Source organism: Eucyclogobius newberryi, unplaced genomic scaffold (genome assembly GCF_026437365.1).
Source record: "Eucyclogobius newberryi isolate DKJ021-1_F unplaced genomic scaffold, fEucNew1.0.hap1 SCAF_2, whole genome shotgun sequence".
NCBI classification, from domain to species: domain Eukaryota; kingdom Metazoa; phylum Chordata; class Actinopteri; order Gobiiformes; family Gobiidae; genus Eucyclogobius; species Eucyclogobius newberryi.
The window spans coordinates 24,392,585-24,411,754 of record NW_027315834.1 but is presented as its reverse complement, the minus strand read 5'-3'; the positions used below and the strand labels follow the sequence as shown (position 1 = coordinate 24,411,754).

Genomic DNA, 19,170 nt, shown 5'->3' with positions numbered 1-19,170 from the left:
CCAGCAACACAGCAACAGAACTTAACACAGGATTTCAACACAAAATACTATGGGAAAGTATAACTGAACATTTGGATATCTTTTGTTTTATTTTAGATTTTCATCTCAACTTTAAAGGTACACTATGCTTCTGGTTAAAACTGTGGTACCTGATCAGGAAACTGTGAAAGAAGAGTGTTTTTAGCCACTAGCACAGCTTTATAACACATTATTTTTCAGACAGAAAAGAAAAGCTGGGTGGACCACTCTTGTACAGCCAATCAGCACATCATCAGACACATTAAAAAAAATCAATTCAATTTTTGTGAAGAAATTCAGATTATGTACTCGTTTATGTATTAGTTTTAAAATAAAAATGAGTAATTCAGTTTTACGGTCCATGATATGTTCACCGTGTCTCCATATGGATGTTATTGCTTTGCCTAGAATGTTCCACAGTATGGTATTAAACATATCTATCTCTATGGTACCATTGTAGATCCATGGAAAGATCTGGATGATTTTCAATGCCTTTTTTAGCAATAAATGTGTTACTGAATATAGTTTGATAATTGTGATGACATAATCTGGAACAAAGGCATCTCAATGTAGACAGACATATCAGAACCCTCTGCTGACACAATTTATGATTCAGTCTAAAAACCTAAGATGCAACCTTGAATGGAATTTAACCACATACTGACTTGTCTACGCATGAAATGTTCGACTTGAAGCGAAGCGATGAGGAGGGGCCCGTGACGAAGATGACTGGAGAACTGATGAAGTGGCCTCCTCACATCATCAGCACCGACCTGCTTAGTCAGACCTTTAGCTTCTTCTCCGTGAAAGTCATACAACAGTACTGCCCTCCTGTGTTCAACAGAGGGATCATTTTGGAATCCATCATTTGGTATTATAAACCTCCTATGGATCACATCAATAAGCCTTTCGTTTTTAATAGACGTTTGCCCTCATAAACTGTCTTTAGGGATATATTTACTCACCTGTACCACGACATTTAACAAAGCAATGACCATTACAACCATCTGAACGAAATGTGGATCAAGGCATTAAGCAGACCATATCAAAATTATATCAATGCATTAATGAGCTGGACAACTCTTCAATTATATCCATTAAAAACAAATAGGAAGAGAAAGGTAAACTTGTTTTGATTGACGAGTGGGAAAATATCAGTACACCGGACGACAATATCACATGTCTGGATTGAATTTTGTTGGGAAAATGTGTTACGTTTGTTATAACACCATGTCAAAGTGCTCATTATTCACAAGGAAATGCTGGAAGCAAACCATTAGCACATGTTTTGAGACTATCCTGTTGCTCAAATATTGAAATGAAATCAACAAGGCACTGCTGTTTTTGACATTGCCATTTCACATAATTTTAGAACTATATTCATGGGACTCAAAAGACACATCAGACGAATTGAAAAATAACATTCAGACTTAATTTGGAAATGGAAAAATTTGACAGACTTTAAAGCAAATAGGATGCCTATTTCCACATGCATTTAAATGTGCAGTGAGTTTGTTTCTATTGATGTTTGGTGTTACTTGTGTTCTTTTTGTTTTAGTTTTCTCTGGTCACATTCCATTATTGTTATGTGTTCAATCGTTTTTTTCATTGAAATCAATAAACAATATTAATAATAATATTGGGGCATAAAAGAGTCAATACATTGGAAAAGCTGTAAACTGGCTTAATTGTGAAGAATATATAAACAACCTCATCAAATTTATTACAACTATTAAGTGCACAAACATAACACACTGTCAGCATGACACAAAAATAAGAAAGTATTTAATTTAAATTAACTTAACTATGACTAAGAGGCACATTTAGAACTTTCTGTGGCTTGTTAAACAAAAAATCCATGTAGTTTAATGGCTTGCAATCATGTATTAAAACAAAAGCCAAAACTGCAGCACATGGATTGAAACATTAACAGTTCACTACTGCACCATTTCTATAACACTATCATCTAATGCATGGCATCAGAGAAAATACATTCATTTCTCCATTGTGTGTGAGCTGCCTCAGTCCTCTGTGTCAGAGCTGTCCGCAGGGTCCGTGTTGTGAGTCAGCATGTAGTTATCCATGTCAATGGAGGGACAGTTATGAATTGAGTAACGTAATCGTTCTGCAAGGATGGCTTGACTCGTATAGGGGGGCAAGCGAAGCAAGAAGAAGCACGTCTGAGCTGTAGGGAGGCCATTGACGGGCTGAAATAAACAAAAGAAATGCTCAAGATGTGTATGGTTTCAAAATTATTCACTTTTACCATAGTGTAGTAACAAAATATGACTAAAACTTAACTAAACTTTATACTCTAGACTAAAATATTTTGCATTGCTGTGAGGTAATTGTCGTCACCTTCATCCCCTTTCCCAGGGTAGTTGAGCTCTGCACTTAATTATCAGTAATGCCATGTTTTACATCCTTACCCTGTCAACCTTGATGATTTGGAACTTCTGGCTTATATCTGCTGGGTTTGAAGGTAGCCTGGACCTTCCGGACACAAAACGCAGAAAAAGAACCCGCTCTTCATTGGTAAACTCCTCCAAGCTCTGCCAAAACCAGCCAATCAACTGCTGGCTCTCAGTGATGTCACGGTAACGCACCAACTTCTTCAGCATCTCAACAGAGACTTCTGGAAGGCCACAGACCAGCTGCTCCAGCTGCTGTGCTGTCAACAGGGAGAGGAGGGGCACCGGGATGATGGTGGACATGCCCTCTTTAACCGCGGTCACCTGGAAACAACAAAACCATGTCAGCTTTGTATCATCAACATAAAAGATGAACAACAACAACAGACTGTGAGGGTGCTGTGAGAGGAGCCCTTCAAGGACATTTAGTATTCATCTTTTTTTCTTACCTGAGAATCCATTTCATGCAGTCTGTAGAGAAAGGCTTGTTCCACATATTCAGTCCTGTTGGCAAAGCTCAATGAAATGTTCTGGCCACCAGGTACTATAGGTACAAGTCTTCCATCAGCACTGTGCGCCATAAAGGAGTCAAGCGGGATCATCTTGAATGACAGAGAGGTGCATTTAGAAATAAAACAAGAATGCAGAAAGTGAAACATCCTACTTAAATTGGTTTATAGCAGCTAACCACATGGAAATTCTCCTCTGTGATCCCACTGTTCTCAAGATGAAGAATCCCCTGCAGAGTGCGAAAGGTCAGCAGATCCACCTCCTCAAGGTCACTTTCTGTCAACGGTATTGAGCAGAGCTGTTTCCAAACCCAGGGAGCTAAATGAAGGTCCAGCGGCTTCTTGGTACGTATAGCTACAGCCATTAAGATGCCCAAAAATCGGAACTGTATCATTTGATCGTCAGACAGAGCTCCAGGATTCAACAGAAACCTTGTATCAAGAAAAAGACCGCAATAAATCAAATGTTTTGTATGCATTATTATTTTATAATTTTGTGAATTATTATTAATTTACACTTTGTATTTACTTATTTATGTATTTAAGTTGAGCAATGTCATAAAATCGTTAAAAATAAATATATTATATGACCAGGCCATATGTACCTGTCAGTGTTGCTGCCAACATCTGCAAAGCTATTTGGAGTGTGAATGAGAAGATCCACCACATTGGACTGCAGCTCCTAGTGCAAAGAAAAAACAATATTAAAAGACTTATGGAATTATAAGATAAGATAAGATATTCCTTTATTGTCCCACATGGGGAAATTTCATTGGTGCAACGCAGGTAGATACAGAGGTAGATACAGAAGAACAGATCACTTATAGGAAGTCTGAAAAACACTTTCAGTAGAAGATCTCCTATAAATAAATAAAAACTCCCATAGACAAATAAATACATAAATACCATTGCATGTGATCCCGACAGTAATTGCACATGAATATGTGTCACGACAGCACATAGATTGCACATGAATTTCACAGTAATTGCACATACGACAGAATTGCACATCAGTATTAGGTTAGGTCAGTATTGCGCCGGGATAACGTGACGATCTCCGGGTAAGACGACTGTTCTCCGCAGTTTCATGAGTTCCTCCTTTGTGGAAACGCGGTACGGCACCGGCCGGGGGGCGGGGCCGGAGCCGGGGGGCGGGGCCGGAGCCGGGGGGCGGGGCCGGAGCCGGGGGACTCAGAGCCAAGACACATCGCAACGACACGACGAAAACACACAATCCAGCCGAATAAAGTCAAAACAAGTTAATTTAAAGCGATTCCAGTGCGTGTCCCGATCGTTCGTGAAGTTCCTCTTTCATATAAACGTGTATATAAACGTGTACCGACGACACGCCGTACTTTAGCGCGGCCGGAGGGCGCGGGGGGGGGGCTGGTGGGCTCGCTCGGAGCTAGCTCACGTCACAACAACACAACGAACGCAACGAAAAACGCTCAAATCCCGCCGAAAAAAGTCAAAAACAGTTGAATTAAAAAACTATTCCAGCGCGTGTCCCTATCGTACAGTAAAATAGAAAAAATATACTAACTATATTTACAAAATATAGGAGATAAAGCACAATAAGTGTGAGAAAGAAGAGAGAGCGTTTACACCGGGCTGCCAGCTGTACCAGCGCCTTATGACGTAATTTGGCTGGTGTTCTCAATCTTACCTGGCACATTTCTGTGATGGTGTCATCAAACACTCCTCCTGCATCATCTGCTCCCTCTCCAACCAGCTTGACCTTCCAGGCTCGTGATGGCAGCCTCAGCTCCAGAGGGTTCAGATTCACCACCTGCTTAGCGATCTGAACAAAGATGGGCTTGCTTGATCTCCCCCTATGAATATAGAAAATTATTAAACTTGTAACTGCTTTCTGTGAAATGTAATAAAATGGTATGTGCAATTTCTGACTTCAATAATCTGGTTTAATTTACCTGGTTGAAATCCTTTTCACAGTGATTTGTGGACCATATGTTTTACCCTGGGTCATTGTTCGGCCAATAGAACGAACCAGTGGCAAAGTGTTAACCTTGGGTGACAGGAGTCCACGAAGCTCACCTCGGATGATGGCAGTTGTCCCTAAACTGTAAAGTGAGGTGGACACCTGAACGGGTTCAACATTATACAAATAAATATGTTATCATATAATTAATACAATACAGAAACAGACTGTTTGGCTACCAGATTTTTTGTGTCCAGACTGAGTAGTCTCCATGACTTGTACATGAGGTCAGAGAAGTGGTAGAGGACCATAAGGCGCATGCTTAGTATGTTTGGAGTGCAGTCTTTCAGGGTGTTGTATTGAGGTGGAATTGACTGGGGAAGGCCCAGCTGAAACGTTCCTGAACCACCTTTGCAAAGACCATACCAAAGTTAATACTTAGTGCATTTGCAAAACTCAAACATACATCGCATTTGTAAGACGTTACATCCACCTGAGTTTTTTAATGAGGTAGTAGGTGTTGTCCATGCTGCACTGTGGCAGCGGCCAGCAGAGATCTGACGGATGTTTTTATCATGGAGCACTGTAATGAGGGTGGGTTCTTTCACTGGATTGCAGTGACCAAGGCCAAGCTGGAAAATAATTTTGAGTAAGTGGATATTGGTTTCAACAAAAAATATAGCTTAACTTTACCTGTCCCTCACTGTTGCAGCCCCAGGCATAAACATCTCCATTGGAAGAAAGAGCAAGAGCATGCTCACAGCCAACTGCAATGTCTTCAATGAAGAGCCCTTCAAAAGATGGTACTACCTGAGGATTTGACTTGTTCTTAAGCATGGAGTCTGGCAAGCCAATCATACGCTCTGGGAGAAAAATAAATTAAAAAATCCCAGCTAATTACCATTTCAGCTCAAATCATACATTTTTCAGTGCATGAAGTAGTATCACATGTAGAAATTACCTTGTCCAAATGTGTACACATTTCCATCACATGCTAAAGCTACAGAAAACTGGGTCCCGCAGCTGACCTTCTTAATTCCAATGTTGCAAAGCTGCTCCACTTTCTTAAAAGCCACCGACATAACATAATTACATTTGGTAAGAATTTAAAAATGTACATTTGCCTTTCTTTGCATCAGTCTTACTTGTGGATAGTATTTTGCAGATGAAGAACCTCCTCCTAGTTTTCCATTATCACCATCTCCAAATGCCCACACTACCATGCCATCAAGTGAAACTGCAAGAGTGTGATTGAGGCCACAAGATACCTGCCAACAAGATTACATTTTATAATGACCTTCAGTGTAATTACAAAATAAATTTCACGAGTAGATTCACTAGAAGATTGTTAGAGAAACAATCATATTGGTCTCACCTGGCCCACATGATAGCCTTCAAGAGCAGCCACTCTTTCAGGAAGCATTTTATTAGACGTTGACCTTAGACCAAGACGGCCAGATTCACCACTGCCAAAAGTAAACAGTTTCCCATCTGCTGTTACCACTGCAGAATGCCTAAAGCCACAGGACAGCTTGGAAAGGAAAAGTATGATTGTTATCATCTAAATAAAAGTTTGCGAAAAATGTAGTGTTATTAATCAGGAAATCATGAAGCGCATCTTTACTTGAATGACCTCCTCCCCTTGTAAAGCCTCAATCTGTTTAGGTCTTCTCTGTCTTTCATTGTTGCCATGGCCCAGTTTTCCAAAATCTCCATCTCCCCAACTAAAAACTTCCCCAGTCTCAGTCAAAGCCATGGAATGTCCGTCAGAACCACAGGATGTCACCAACTGAGTCACCACATAGCCTGTTTGCGATCATAAACAGTACATTATTGATATATAATATTGAACAAACAGTTCTACAATCAAAGATAGTTTGTGTTTTACTGAAATGTGTACCTTGAAATGCAGAGATAATAGTGGGCACATAGAGGTCATCAGAATTTCCCTGCCCTAATCGGCCATATTGTCCTTCTCCCAGAGCCAGGACAGTCCCATTGGACTGGACCAGGAAGGTACAGTTCTGACCACAAACAATCTAGAGAGAAAAAGCAAAAGTAAACTAAATCTACAGCAGACAAAGAGAAAATTCAGTATGTGCAAAATGAATCAAAGTTTACCTGCTGTGTCTGAGACAGGGAATGTGCCAGTGTGGGCACCATATGATTTACACCTGTTCCTGCCAGCTGACCATATCGCCCATTTCCCCACAAGTGAACTTCACTCTTACCCCCTTGTTGCCAATCCTAATACAAAATTAAATTTATAGTCGCACTGCATTCTTTACACTGTGATTTAGTTTACCTCTGGTTTTGTGGTGGCCCAAGACATCAACTGCTCATCCATTTTGAAACTCCATTTACTATTATCCTAACAAATATTGTTACACATTTTGTAAATCAATGCAGGTAAATTATGAGATATTTGGTATAGGACGTGTTTCAGTAAATGTCTTACTCACCAGAGCTACTGTAGTTTCGTTGTCAATAATGTCCTCAAACTCAAACAGAAATGATTCTGGGAAGGCTGTGCCGCTGGAAATGGACTCGGCAGTGCGGACAGTGGTGGCATACATGCTGAGCCAGCTCCATTCGGATGGGCATGAGTGGAAATCCGCTGACCTGTGATGTGGTGGTAAAAGGTAATGGCAAAGGTGCTTTTCCAAAGACAAACCAACAGCCACCGAGGCCAAAGTTTGCAAAAAGGCACTGTGGACAAGTTGGTCACCAGATGTCACATGGACCTGTATAAAGAAGATACAGGGGTACAAAAAAAACACTTATCGTAGGTAAGTCCAACTTCGAAGGTACAGTGCACTATACCTTTTCATAATTGTATTGTTCCTGGAGCAACAATGGGAGCCTCTCCAGAAGCACAGCCAGACAAGGTGCCCTGTTTAAGCCTAAAATATTCTGGCTTCTAAGGGCCATGCGGCATGAAGCAAGCACATGGTTCTGCTGAATCCACTCAGGTGTACAGCAAATCAGTAGAACATCCTGAATGAAAAGGAGAAGAGGACACAAAGCATAGTTGCTGTACTACCATCATCATTTATTTTATTTTTGGTTTATTTAAAATACTTCATATACCTTTGATCTTCCAAAACAGGCAGTTACCCCCACATTTGGGATCCAGGTAGTATTGACAACTGATCCCAAACCTGTCACTGTCTGCAAGACTGAACCATCCTAACAGGAGAAAGCACCTCAATTATTTTTCACGTTAGAAAAAGTATAGAGTGCACAGAAGCAAATTAGTGCAATGATACTTGTGTCCTGACCTGTAAAGACCAAATGTTTAGGAGGCCTCCAATTCCCCCTGAAACCAGAGCCAATCCACTGGGACAAAACGAAAGTGATTTGACAGCTGTAATGTGACCATGAAGTACAAACATACAAACTGCACGGTCCTGTTGAAAAAAGAAAGACATAGTAAATGTTCAGTATAAGCAATTAAGATAAGATTTGTCCCACAATGGGGAAATTCCAGTGTTGCAACACAAACTATGCAGCCTACAACTTAACAGAAGGAAGATCTTAAAAACATAGGGCAGGTATTCAGAATTATGTTGCCCTTTATGATCTAATGATTTGAATTGGGTAGATGGGTAAGTGAAACAAACGGACAATTTATTTGAAGAGGACTACAGTTAAAGACACCAAAAAATGTTGTCAAAATTGTCACAAATTAAACAACTATCATGGCACCCTATCCCATTTAGGTGAGTGTGCATCCCTGCTTAACTGTCACAGTTACTCTTAAAGTTAATCCTCCAACAAATCCAAATCAAGCCAATTAATACCCACTGATATCCTAGGTAATTAAAGAATAAATAAATAAACTGCCCATCTCTGTGAATCTCCATAAGTCCTACTTTTTATTCCTTGTATTGAGCTATGATTAAAATATATCCTTTTACATTTAAAATACACAGTATAACTGACCTTCGCAGAACAGTTATCACTGCTGGAAAAGCTATTTTGTGGGTTTGGCTGAGGTAGTGTCCAGATAAACACAGAACCATTCTGACAGCCCCTGCGAAACAAAGATTTACATTTACATCCTTTATAAGATAGTAATATATAGATGTCAGCATATTTAACATTTGGGTTAAATCTAACGATTATGAAAATAGCTCTTACACTGCCATCATGAGCCTGGGATCAGATCCTCTGCCTGGGAGAGGGCACCACTCACTGACATTAACAATACCTGTGTGCATCAGAGAGTGCAGAGTGACCCATGTTACCCCAGACCGTCCCACAATCCTAACAAGCTCTGACCGACTGAGACACAGGAGTAGCTGTCCAGTGGGGTCCCATTTAAGAGATGTTAATCCCTCCTGAAAAATAACAAATGGCCATTTAGAATGAAGAATAATATCACATTTAATTTCAAACTGTAAGTAAGATTAGTTCACAAACTGAGTAAACGGTCAACACTTCTGGCTGCTCATCTTCATCAGTGTCAATGGCACTCAAAAGAATCTTTCCATCAGGATATCCAGCTGCAAATGGTCTATCCTCACTATTCCATGCTAAACATTGGGGAGCTGAGGGCAAGTTTCAAGAACAAGAATATAGCCGCTTAGTACTTAGTACCACAGATATATACATGTCTTTGTGTGTGGCTTTCAATATTGAGCAGTCCTCATACCTTCCTTCCGGTAGCAGTGGGTTAGTTCAGTGCTTCTCACATACAAATGCATTTCTTGTAATGTGACCTGCATCCAGCAGAGAGAACCATCAAGTCGTCCAACAAGAAGATTGGCAGCAGGCCTGCTCTCACAGCCTGGTTGGTCAAGACCCCACACACTGAGGGATTGTGCCCAACAAAGGGCTGTGACACGAGACAACTGAGCTTCCACATGACAGTGAGAGCCTGTAAAGGATACAAAGAAAGACATCCAAACATAATGAATTCAACCTATGAATGACAAATCCTCCTATTTATAATAGCTTACCCTTAATGTACATGATACTTATGAGTTTTTTCTCAGAAGTAGCCAAAAAATCTCCCCCAGCACTCCAATAGACAGGAGGCATGTGATGATGGCATATGCCAGGTCTCTCTGTGCTTGACCAGTCAGTCCTGCTGCAAAAACAGAAAACGCACAACAAATGTCTGGTTTGCAAAGTATGACCTTTATAAGTTATTCCCAACCTGGGGGTCGGGACCCAAAATTCTCAAGGGGTCTCCAAGGGTTCTTAGATTAGTGGTCTGAACTAGATTTTGTCAACTTTAAGCATTTCATTGCTTATATAAATTTATTTTCCTTATAAAACAATAGCTTCTCAGCTACAAGAAGCACCTAACCTAAAACATAACATGTTGAACTTGTTATGATATTTAAAAGCCCTATATATTATTTTCCAAGATGACTAAAAATACCTTGCAACACAGGAGAAGGTATTTTGTAACTCCAAAACATTTGCTTTGATATTCCATAATTGCACAACTTTGTCTTGAGAGCAGGTGGCCAGGAAATTCTGCTCCTTGTTCCAAGAAGAACTCACCACCTAAAAATGAAATACAAGCTTACTTAGTATAAATGAAAGGTCAAGCCTGATTTGAAGCAAAAAGGTGACAGCCATAATTAAGTTAAAACTAGTTACTAAAGCAGTAATTGAAATAATAGAGGTCAGCATTATGAAAACCTTATTGTAATGTCCTTCAAGACGTCTGAGAGGGCATTTCCTCAAATCACCAGTGAGATCACTGTATGTCTGTGGCCGGGGAAGGCCCTCTCTTGCCGTAGCAGCCAGCGCCTTCACCAGCTGCTGAGCTGCCCACTGCCGGTGTGTGTTTGTGAGTCGCGCAGACAGGACACATGCAGCCAGTGCATTTGACAACTCCAGAGGACCTACTCTAACCAGGTGAGGTAGAGGAGATGAAGGTAGGGATGAGGAAGAACCCTCTTGTCTAACGTCTGCTGTATAGTAAAATTACATATAATATTTAGAAATGAATTAATCAAAAAGTCCATTACATATAGTTTGATCAGACATTCTTACCATTAGCATCACATTCAAATCGCTCCTGGCTGTAACAATAAATGCCCTTTTCTGTGAGCAGAGACACCAGACTTTGTGTGACAAGGAAAGTGGAAGCTCTTTGGTCATTATAGTCTCTCTGCTGACTACACTGGCTCATTGCTGTTGTATGTACACAAAGTCTTTGTTGCGGGTCTGTAATTGCTCCGATATTCACTCCAGTAGCTGCAGCCATTAATTCCTATGGACACAAATAGTTGTTTCTTTAAGATGGTAACTGTGTGGTTAGTTTGCAAGTATAACTTCACAAAATAGACTTACATGAGTGCATATCTCCACAAGCTGTCTGTAGGCCATTGGACTGTGGGACACAACACTGCCAATGGCTGTGGTGAGGAAGTTGAGACAAGAGGGGCTGCTGCGCTTCGCCTGCATCATTTTCACACTGGCCTGTTTGCCAACACAGGTGTGAGCTCTTCCTCCAGCCGCAAGCGCCATCAATCGCACCAACACGCGAATGTCTGCCAGGCCCAAAGACTCCAGTCCATTCGACGGGCTACCCACTGTGACACTGAGCACGAGAAATTATTTCAAATGTGAATATACATGTTACATGTTATACACATAAATCATAACAGGGCCTAGTGTTAAAGGAACAATGCACCTCGAGGCCGCCTGAGACAGAGCTCTCATCACCATGCTGTACGCGAGCAGGATTTGAGCAGTAGAGGTGACTCGTTTCAGTGCCTTCACTCTGTCCTGAGAATCCCTCAGGGAAACAGCCTGCTGTCCAAGACTCAGGCAGTTTTTCTGATCTTGAGCGGAACCTGTTAGAAAATGTATGCCAGCATGTTACTGTACCAAATAATAGTGGTTCTGTTTACAGACCACCGGGGAAAAGTGTTAAAATGGGTAATTTTAGCATCCTATAAACATACTTCTAACTGTCACAGCTTTTGTAGAATCAGCAGAGTTGTAGACTAGGGCTCCAAGTGGGTCTGGCGCAGAGAAGTCAATGGGGTCTGGCACCAGCTTCTTTTCATTTAAACCCAGTGGCCTCAGCAGGAGCCCAAAGTCCTCCAGACCAGTCAGTTTATCTGACACACAGTCTGAATGACTAAGATCCCAATCGTCTTCATTTTGAACATACAAAAAAATAATACTAAGCCAATTGAAATAGTTCAAGACCGTTGTAAAGGTAAAATATTACATACCATCTGGTGTGCCATCACACTGACCAGTGAGATCAGAGGTGACACCTTTAATCCTGAAACAAAAACACGCTATAGGCGGCTACATTGATGTAGTGTATTCAAGTACTGAAATATTACCTTTCATGTTTAGAATTAATTTCATTAATATTTGCAGCCAAATATTTTTCTCTACATGAGCTGCACAGCAAGTAGAAGGGGAAATTGGAGCCACACTCGCCTTTGAACCAGACATCTACATAGGCCCCTGTGCTGTCATAGCCTTTACGTGCAGCGCTTTGTCCACATCCTGGGTGCCTCCGTTTTATGTGATTATTAAATTGAAGGGTCAGTGTATTACACAGCTCACACTTAACCATTTGACTGTGTTCTTCACCAGCCTGTAAATAAACAAGTAATATTATTTAACAAAGATCAGCTTATAGCTTATAGCTTATGGCTATTCAAATACCTCAACTATCTGGAGTGCATCTCTCTCTAAAGTGAAAAACGATGAGGTAAGCAGATCCTCATAAGAGTCTTCGTGATAGGGATCTTCCATGTAGTCCAACTCGGACTCCTCTTCAGTGGCATAAGGATGGAACTCCATCTGCTCTGCCCATTCTGTAGATCCCGTCTGCGGTTGGTACAGATGTGGCAGGGGACTGATTAATGGCATATCTGAAAACGTAAATATAATTATGAATATACTGTATGTATATCAAAGTAATGTGATGAAACTGTAACAAACCTGTTCTTCGAAATGAGGTTCTCAGAGTTGGTCCTGAGCGGCGCCTCCGTGCAGGAGGTGGGCGGTTTCTGGTTAAGTGGACGTCTAAAACATTCTCTCTTTCGATCCAGTCAAGCCCAGGCAAAAGACTTTAAAAAAAAAAAAAAAAAAAAACGTTTTGCAGTTACAAATGATAAATGCAAATTTTGATGTGCAGTAATAGAAACCAAATAGCAACACCTTTCATTGGTTTGACTGGTGGGTCGTTCGGGACACTGCACAGTCTCCGGTCCATCTGGAGATGGTGTGTCAGGAGCCCCTTCCGGATGAGGCGAGCGTGCAGCTTGCTGATCCTCGGTCTGCGGGTGCTCAAGCATCCAGCTGGCCAACACCTCAATGGTTTGAGAGTCAAAGTCACCTGACAAATCTGATAAGGTAAAACAATTTGTTTATTATTCCCATAGAATATTCATGTCACAGGAGTAGATAAAAATAAATATTAAACATTGGTCAATTACTCAAAAAAATATACATCTCCCTCTCTCTGCTGCCACCCCTCTGCCACCGCCACCCCTCTGCCTCCGCCACCGCCACCGCCACCCCTCTGCCACCACCACCCCCGCCACCCCTCCGCCACCCCACCGCCACCCCTCCGCCACCCCTCCGCCACCCCACCGCCACCCCTCCGCCACCGCCACCCCTCCGCCACCGCCACCCCTCCGCCACCCCTCCGCCTCCGCCACCCCTCCGCCTCCGCCACCCCTCCGCCTCCGCCACCCCTACCCCTCTCCTACCCCTCTCCTACCCCTCTCCTACCCCTCTCCTACCCCTCTCCTACCCCTCTCCTACCCCTCTCTACCCACACTAAAGGCCTGAGCCTTCTACTGAAGGTGCTCTGGTAGTATAGTAGGGATTCATGCAGGGGTGACTGAAGGGGACAACATGGACACCACACAATCTGAAAATTAACATTTGGACCAGGGTCAAATCTGTACAAATGTTTATGTGTGGAAAAGAGAGAAACTGAAATGGAGAAATGAAACATAGTATTGACCATATCACTATATATACCTGCTGCTTCCATAGCCCAGTAGATATGCCTCAAAGTGAACCCCATTTCTAGTAAACGGCTGGTGACAAAAGTTTGTGTCCGTTCTGGTGATTGAAAAAGAAAATTATACAAAAACAAAAAGCAAGTACAAATTTGGGGGGAAACTAACCCATTTAGAAACTGGTGTACAGTTTCTTCAAATACATAAAACACTTTATTCGGACCAAATTTAACTGTTTAACTATTAAAAATGCTGTGTACATGCATAGTAATGGTGCTTGTATGAAGGATTGGTTTTATTTTTGGAAGTCATAATTTTTTACTGTATTTACCAAGTTATTGCCTATGGTAAAATGCATTGGTTATAACATTAATTATAGAAAGTTGTTCAATCATTCATAATTCACCATTTTAGTTTTGTAGCAAAATACAATGATTTGTCCAATGTCCAAACTTTTTAAAGAACTTCTTACCCAGACTGCTTCTGGCCTGAGTACTAGATGGACCAGGCTCCATGAAGCTAGTCTGTTGTTCTGTGAAAGCATCACAAGAAGCAGCGCTGGCCAGGCTGAAGCAGGGGTGCAGCAAGGGTGAGGAGCTAACCAGGCCAGTGAGAGTAGGGAACCGTGTAAGCACCATATGTCTGAAGTAAATGAAAATGTATTAGAATGACAAGACTGTGTAAACGTCCACACACTGCTACATATCTGCCAAAAATGTATTGTGTGTCATAAATAAATGTTCGGCTTGTGGGATGCAACACTCAGAAATGCTAAGGATTACTTTGTTATTTGGCCTGGTTAGAAGAACCACTTCAGAAAGCCTTAGTTAAGGGCAGTGCAAGCTTCAATCTCCCATTCGTATTATCCTTACCTACCTTCCTGAATATTTGAATTACTGCTGATGAATTAAAAAAAAATGCAGGACTATATTCAGTATTTAATTTTATATATTCATATATTATTCCAGATTCATTTTTTTGTCTTCTCAGATGTTTACATTCGAGATTAGATTTGGGTAAATAATGATTTGTGTGATGTTAATACTCACTGGAGAAGGCTGATAGGAAGAAAAGGGTTGAAATTTTCCAGACCGTCTGAGTGCAAGCTCAGGGGGAGGGACGTTGCTAAATCAGTGTTAGATGATGAAACAGAGGCTCTGTTAGACTGACCAAATATAGCAGTTCCCTCTGAGCCTGCGCTGTACAAGGAGACTGAACTGGATGATTTGGAAATGGGAAGAGAGGACATAGTGTGGCCAGAATCTGCAAGTGCAAGCCAAAGTATTACCGTACTTTAAATCTCTGTAAATAAAATATATCTATATATGTTATGAATGATTTAATACCTTTGACATCATCACACAGGCTGTTGAGTGCTCCTTTGTAGATCATAATCTGAGCCCTCTCCAGATCGGACAAGGACACCTTCTGTTTGATGGGGCATGGTCGAACGGCCCATTTTACCATGCTCTGAACCACATATTGCATCACTGAACGCAGTTCAGCACTTTCATCCCATGGTTTGTTAGGAGTCTTGGGCTGGTCAAGGTTAGGAACTGATGCTTCATTTTTAGCCACAAGCAGCAAGTCGGACAGCTTTTCACAGCTGAACATGACATTGAGGCTCTTCAGAGCTGCAGTGAGGAGGTATGACACTTTGACTGCTCTCATCTCTAGAGGAAAAGCCTCCCCTCTTGATAATTGAGAATGGGAAATTGAATCCTGATTGTCCTCAGTCTTTTTGAAAACATCACTGGTTGGGGAAGGAAAAGGGTCACACTGAAGATTTTGTTCCACTTTTTCTTCCTCTGTCTGCCAAATATCCTCTTCCTCCATTTCTTCATCCAAGCAACACTGTGTTTCACTTTCTGAGAACTTTTTGGGAGAGGGTGGTACAGTTCCAAGCCATCCATGCTCTTCCAGCACACCAATGAGATATACAAGATCTAATAGGACCATTGGCTTCAGGCCTCCAAGTCGGGTGACATCACAACAGGTCGAGGGGCAGGACTCCAGTGAGACGATGGATGTGTCGCTAGGTGACCAAGAATTCATGTAGCTTAGTTATTGAAAGGGATGACAAGCCACAGAGATACAGATAGAAGACATCAGGAAAGATGTGAAAGTGTTCAATGGATTTAACGTTGAAGAAGAGAAAGAAAAAAAAAGAAAAAAAAAATTAATAAAACAGCAAGACAGATAAGATATAAAAGAAAAAAGAAAGAATCAAAACACGACAAATGTAAGAATCTTTTTATGATTTATAGTAAAAATGATCAGCTATGAATGTGATAATTAATATGTTGTATGTGGTGTTTGTTAAAATACCTAACAGAAAGAAGATCTCCTTCTTCCCATTGCAGTTTGCAGAGCGTGCTTCCCGCTTTGAGGATGCCCAGTACAATGGCTCTGCGCCCACTGGACCTGTGTCTGCACACACCTCCTGCTCGAAGGCCACTATCTACTCCTCCAATCATCGCCAGCACAGGCCACACTTCAATGCAAAGAGCTGAGAGCTTGGCTGCTGACAAAAAACCAGCAAGTGGCAGCCGTTCACTCGTGTCTTCACACGACGCATCTTTTTCATTGTTTTCAAGTCCCTGAACTGCAAAACATAATTAAAGTATAAAGAAACAACTTATAATAAATCAACTTATTTCTGACATAGAATATTTATGTTCGTTTCCACACATTCAGCTTTTTAAGCCAATATGAAAATTACAACTCTTGAACCAATGGTTAGTTCTCTGACCTTGTCCAAAATCTTTGTCTTTTAGCAGCGGACTGATGAGCTCCAGCTGGGTATGGAGATGCTGGTTAATGTTTGAGGACCAGTGATCACACTGGTGGAGCTTATGGAGAAGCTGTAACATGGACTCAAGAAGAACACAGATCTGGGGACTGCAAAGTGGCTCTCCAGGAAGTAAATTACTTGGAACACCTCGCATCTGAAGGTCATGCAGGGACACCTATAAAACAATGTGTTCAATAATTGTCTTCATACTATTTGAGTCCATCAAAGACATGAATTATCATTACCTTCTCTCCAGGGTTACTGCTGTAGAATAAAACACAGGGATACAGTTCAGAAGCTGACACACCTTCAAATGCCAGCTTTGGGTCCTATCAAAAAGAGACGGTAAATAAAGAGTAGATGCAGTCGTATTACAATGACAAGGCCTTGTTTGGACAAACCTTGTCATTCTTAGCAAATGATATTGTGTGTGCTTCCATGTCTAAGATACAGGTGATAGTGTCCCCCTGGGTGAAGGACGGAAGACTACGGACCAGTTCGCCTCCATGATACAAGTTGCCACTATAAGCCCGATACAGCCACATGTCTGTGCTGGTATGATGATTATAATCTCGAACTGGCCAGCGTGAAACACCTATGCATGTGCCCTCATTGCCTCTGTTTTCTTTGGTGATGTGAAACTGAGGAAATAATTAGACACATATTATTACCATTGTCAATTTCCCGTTTACCAAAATAAGAAAAGTTCTTACCTTCCATATAAAGCAACCTGAAGTGATGGCGGTTGTTGCCAAGCCGTAACCTTTCCCACCTGAGCCATGGGAGAGAATGTTTCCACTCTCTAAAGTGCAGCAAATAAGCTTGTGTGGATCAAACGAAAACTCCCCAATAGCAATACATTCTTCAAAGCCGCCAGAATTCTGTGAAAATGTTATATATATATGTAATGATTAGGTGGAAACACAGAATAACATTAAGGCATGAAAGATAAGTTTGCTCAAGTGTTTTTTACCTTGGCATGTCGATCAACAGTCTCACCAAGCTTCCTTTCAGTCAATGGCTCTTCCCACATGTAAACAGATAAGAGCTGAAAGAGTTGTTTAACAATCTGAAAGAAAGATTGATACATTAATAACCTCAATATCACAAGGATAGGAATAGGTTTATTGCAGCCAAAACAATATAAACATACCTTTTGAATTTGATCTGGTTCAGGACAAGAAGGTAAAAGTTTTTCCAAAATGTGGAAGGCCAAAAGCTGTGTGCGAAGGCTATGAAAGCATGAAGAACCTAAAAAGCAAAAAGAACCAAAAAGGTAAGCATCAAGATGCGCATAAGTTTATTAACAAAAGGTTTTGAAATGTTACCTAAAGAGCTCTTGTGTGAAATAATGGCTAAAAGGGGCTCAAGCCATTTTACAAATGTAGAGGGTCTTCTCATCACTCGTGAGGAGAGGACACGCCTCAAAAATACCAGAAAATCACAAAGCTGGGATTCAACCACTTTACTGCTTTCCATTCCTAAAAAAACACAATTATTTTCCATCATCTTAAATAAAAAATACGACAATTAATTTACTGAAATATGTGTTTGTCACCAGTTTTTTCTGCACCAAAGATACTGAAGCTGAGATCTTCAGCGGTGCCTTTCTCTACTTCTTGCAGTTGCTGGAATGTGAACATTATATTTTTGAGCTGTTCACACATTACCTCCATGAGCTCAATTGAAATCTCTATTGGTAAAGAGTCCTCACAGAAGCTGTAGAAAATTTGACATCATTTTAACACAATTTCACGAACAGACAAAAACGGACATGAAAAATGATTACACTCTCTCACCTTGCAGCTACTGTTAAAATCTGCAGCAAACGTGCACAAGCCAATTTAACTGCTCCATTGAGCACAGCATGTGGTGATGCTGAAGCTGCAAACCAACCCTGGTTCATCAGATAGCAGCTGTTGTTGGTAAGTAAAGATAGAACTTCAAGGATGCCACATTTGATGACAAGCACCAGATCAATAGGCTGGTAACAGAAATTCAGTGCAAACATGGAAGCCAGCAGTAGGTGCTGACAAGAACCTGCATAAGTAAAGAGTATAAATGCAGTGCAATGCAAACAACAGACATAATGCTTAGTATTTAAACAATCTAACCTGGATTCTCCTTTTCCAGAATGACTCTTTGTCTGAGTGTGCACACAAGCTGTTGGTAAAAATTGTGGGCTGCAGACTGTAGCTCTCTTTGTGTATCAATGGAAGCTGAATGCGTACCATTCTAGATAACAGATAAGAGTATTACAGATTATTCATGTATTTAGTGTTGTGCTTACATATGTTAATGTTTTTTTAAACACTATATACATTTTAGCGCAATAGATACCATGTAATGTTGTGTTTCATAATCTGCCCCGGTGTGAAAGCTGATAATGTGTGTTCCCAAGCCAAAGCAGCCACAGAGAAACTGTAGCTGAACAGACTGCAGTAATGAAGTTGAGGACGTGAAACAGTTTCCTTTTTCCTCCATTTTAGACAAGAAAGACGACATCTGACAAAGTGCTTCAAGTCGCATCTGA

The 19,170-nt window shown here is 41.1% G+C and overlaps 1 protein-coding gene across 5 annotated transcripts in view; it reads right to left on the bottom strand.

The window, feature by feature from the left end:
* Nucleotides 1-1,932: 1,932 nt before the first annotated feature.
* LOC140367965 (probable E3 ubiquitin-protein ligase HERC1) overlaps nucleotides 1,933-19,170 on the bottom strand; it is a 28,037-nt gene continuing 10,799 nt past the window's right edge. For 2 of the 5 annotated variants that reach the window (XM_072454775.1, XM_072454776.1), the window contains exons 28-80: nucleotides 18,978-19,166; nucleotides 18,752-18,872; nucleotides 18,437-18,677; nucleotides 18,196-18,356; nucleotides 17,966-18,118; nucleotides 17,791-17,888; nucleotides 17,611-17,706; nucleotides 17,351-17,518; nucleotides 17,039-17,278; nucleotides 16,883-16,966; nucleotides 16,596-16,812; nucleotides 16,172-16,448; nucleotides 15,190-15,902; nucleotides 14,893-15,106; nucleotides 14,316-14,485; nucleotides 13,863-13,946; nucleotides 13,032-13,218; nucleotides 12,813-12,940; nucleotides 12,534-12,742; nucleotides 12,203-12,462; nucleotides 12,086-12,138; nucleotides 11,810-12,004; nucleotides 11,536-11,698; nucleotides 11,193-11,442; nucleotides 10,893-11,112; nucleotides 10,536-10,810; nucleotides 10,270-10,397; nucleotides 9,842-9,972; nucleotides 9,535-9,759; nucleotides 9,303-9,430; nucleotides 9,021-9,220; nucleotides 8,823-8,913; nucleotides 8,159-8,287; nucleotides 7,968-8,066; nucleotides 7,701-7,874; nucleotides 7,340-7,621; nucleotides 7,183-7,248; nucleotides 6,999-7,124; nucleotides 6,778-6,916; nucleotides 6,502-6,683; nucleotides 6,253-6,408; nucleotides 6,023-6,145; nucleotides 5,839-5,941; nucleotides 5,571-5,740; nucleotides 5,371-5,509; nucleotides 5,117-5,286; nucleotides 4,870-5,039; nucleotides 4,605-4,770; nucleotides 3,544-3,620; nucleotides 3,118-3,370; nucleotides 2,879-3,031; nucleotides 2,448-2,753; nucleotides 1,933-2,225 (exon numbers count right to left, since the gene is read on the bottom strand). In XM_072454775.1, coding sequence (XP_072310876.1) covers nucleotides 2,040-2,225; nucleotides 2,448-2,753; nucleotides 2,879-3,031; nucleotides 3,118-3,370; nucleotides 3,544-3,620; nucleotides 4,605-4,770; nucleotides 4,870-5,039; nucleotides 5,117-5,286; nucleotides 5,371-5,509; nucleotides 5,571-5,740; nucleotides 5,839-5,941; nucleotides 6,023-6,145; nucleotides 6,253-6,408; nucleotides 6,502-6,683; nucleotides 6,778-6,916; nucleotides 6,999-7,124; nucleotides 7,183-7,248; nucleotides 7,340-7,621; nucleotides 7,701-7,874; nucleotides 7,968-8,066; nucleotides 8,159-8,287; nucleotides 8,823-8,913; nucleotides 9,021-9,220; nucleotides 9,303-9,430; nucleotides 9,535-9,759; nucleotides 9,842-9,972; nucleotides 10,270-10,397; nucleotides 10,536-10,810; nucleotides 10,893-11,112; nucleotides 11,193-11,442; nucleotides 11,536-11,698; nucleotides 11,810-12,004; nucleotides 12,086-12,138; nucleotides 12,203-12,462; nucleotides 12,534-12,742; nucleotides 12,813-12,940; nucleotides 13,032-13,218; nucleotides 13,863-13,946; nucleotides 14,316-14,485; nucleotides 14,893-15,106; nucleotides 15,190-15,902; nucleotides 16,172-16,448; nucleotides 16,596-16,812; nucleotides 16,883-16,966; nucleotides 17,039-17,278; nucleotides 17,351-17,518; nucleotides 17,611-17,706; nucleotides 17,791-17,888; nucleotides 17,966-18,118; nucleotides 18,196-18,356; nucleotides 18,437-18,677; nucleotides 18,752-18,872; nucleotides 18,978-19,166 — 9,438 coding nt within the window. In that variant the 3' untranslated portion in view covers nucleotides 1,933-2,039. Of the gene's footprint in view, nucleotides 2,226-2,447; nucleotides 2,754-2,878; nucleotides 3,032-3,117; nucleotides 3,371-3,543; nucleotides 3,621-4,604; nucleotides 4,771-4,869; nucleotides 5,040-5,116; nucleotides 5,287-5,370; nucleotides 5,510-5,570; nucleotides 5,741-5,838; nucleotides 5,942-6,022; nucleotides 6,146-6,252; nucleotides 6,409-6,501; nucleotides 6,684-6,777; nucleotides 6,917-6,998; nucleotides 7,125-7,182; nucleotides 7,249-7,339; nucleotides 7,622-7,700; nucleotides 7,875-7,967; nucleotides 8,067-8,158; nucleotides 8,288-8,822; nucleotides 8,914-9,020; nucleotides 9,221-9,302; nucleotides 9,431-9,534; nucleotides 9,760-9,841; nucleotides 9,973-10,269; nucleotides 10,398-10,535; nucleotides 10,811-10,892; nucleotides 11,113-11,192; nucleotides 11,443-11,535; nucleotides 11,699-11,809; nucleotides 12,005-12,085; nucleotides 12,139-12,202; nucleotides 12,463-12,533; nucleotides 12,743-12,812; nucleotides 12,941-13,031; nucleotides 13,219-13,862; nucleotides 13,947-14,315; nucleotides 14,486-14,719; nucleotides 14,743-14,892; nucleotides 15,107-15,189; nucleotides 15,903-16,171; nucleotides 16,449-16,595; nucleotides 16,813-16,882; nucleotides 16,967-17,038; nucleotides 17,279-17,350; nucleotides 17,519-17,610; nucleotides 17,707-17,790; nucleotides 17,889-17,965; nucleotides 18,119-18,195; nucleotides 18,357-18,436; nucleotides 18,678-18,751; nucleotides 18,873-18,977; nucleotides 19,167-19,170 lie in introns of all 5 variants that reach the window. The other 3 variants (XM_072454777.1, XM_072454779.1, XM_072454778.1) reach the window with 2 other exon arrangements.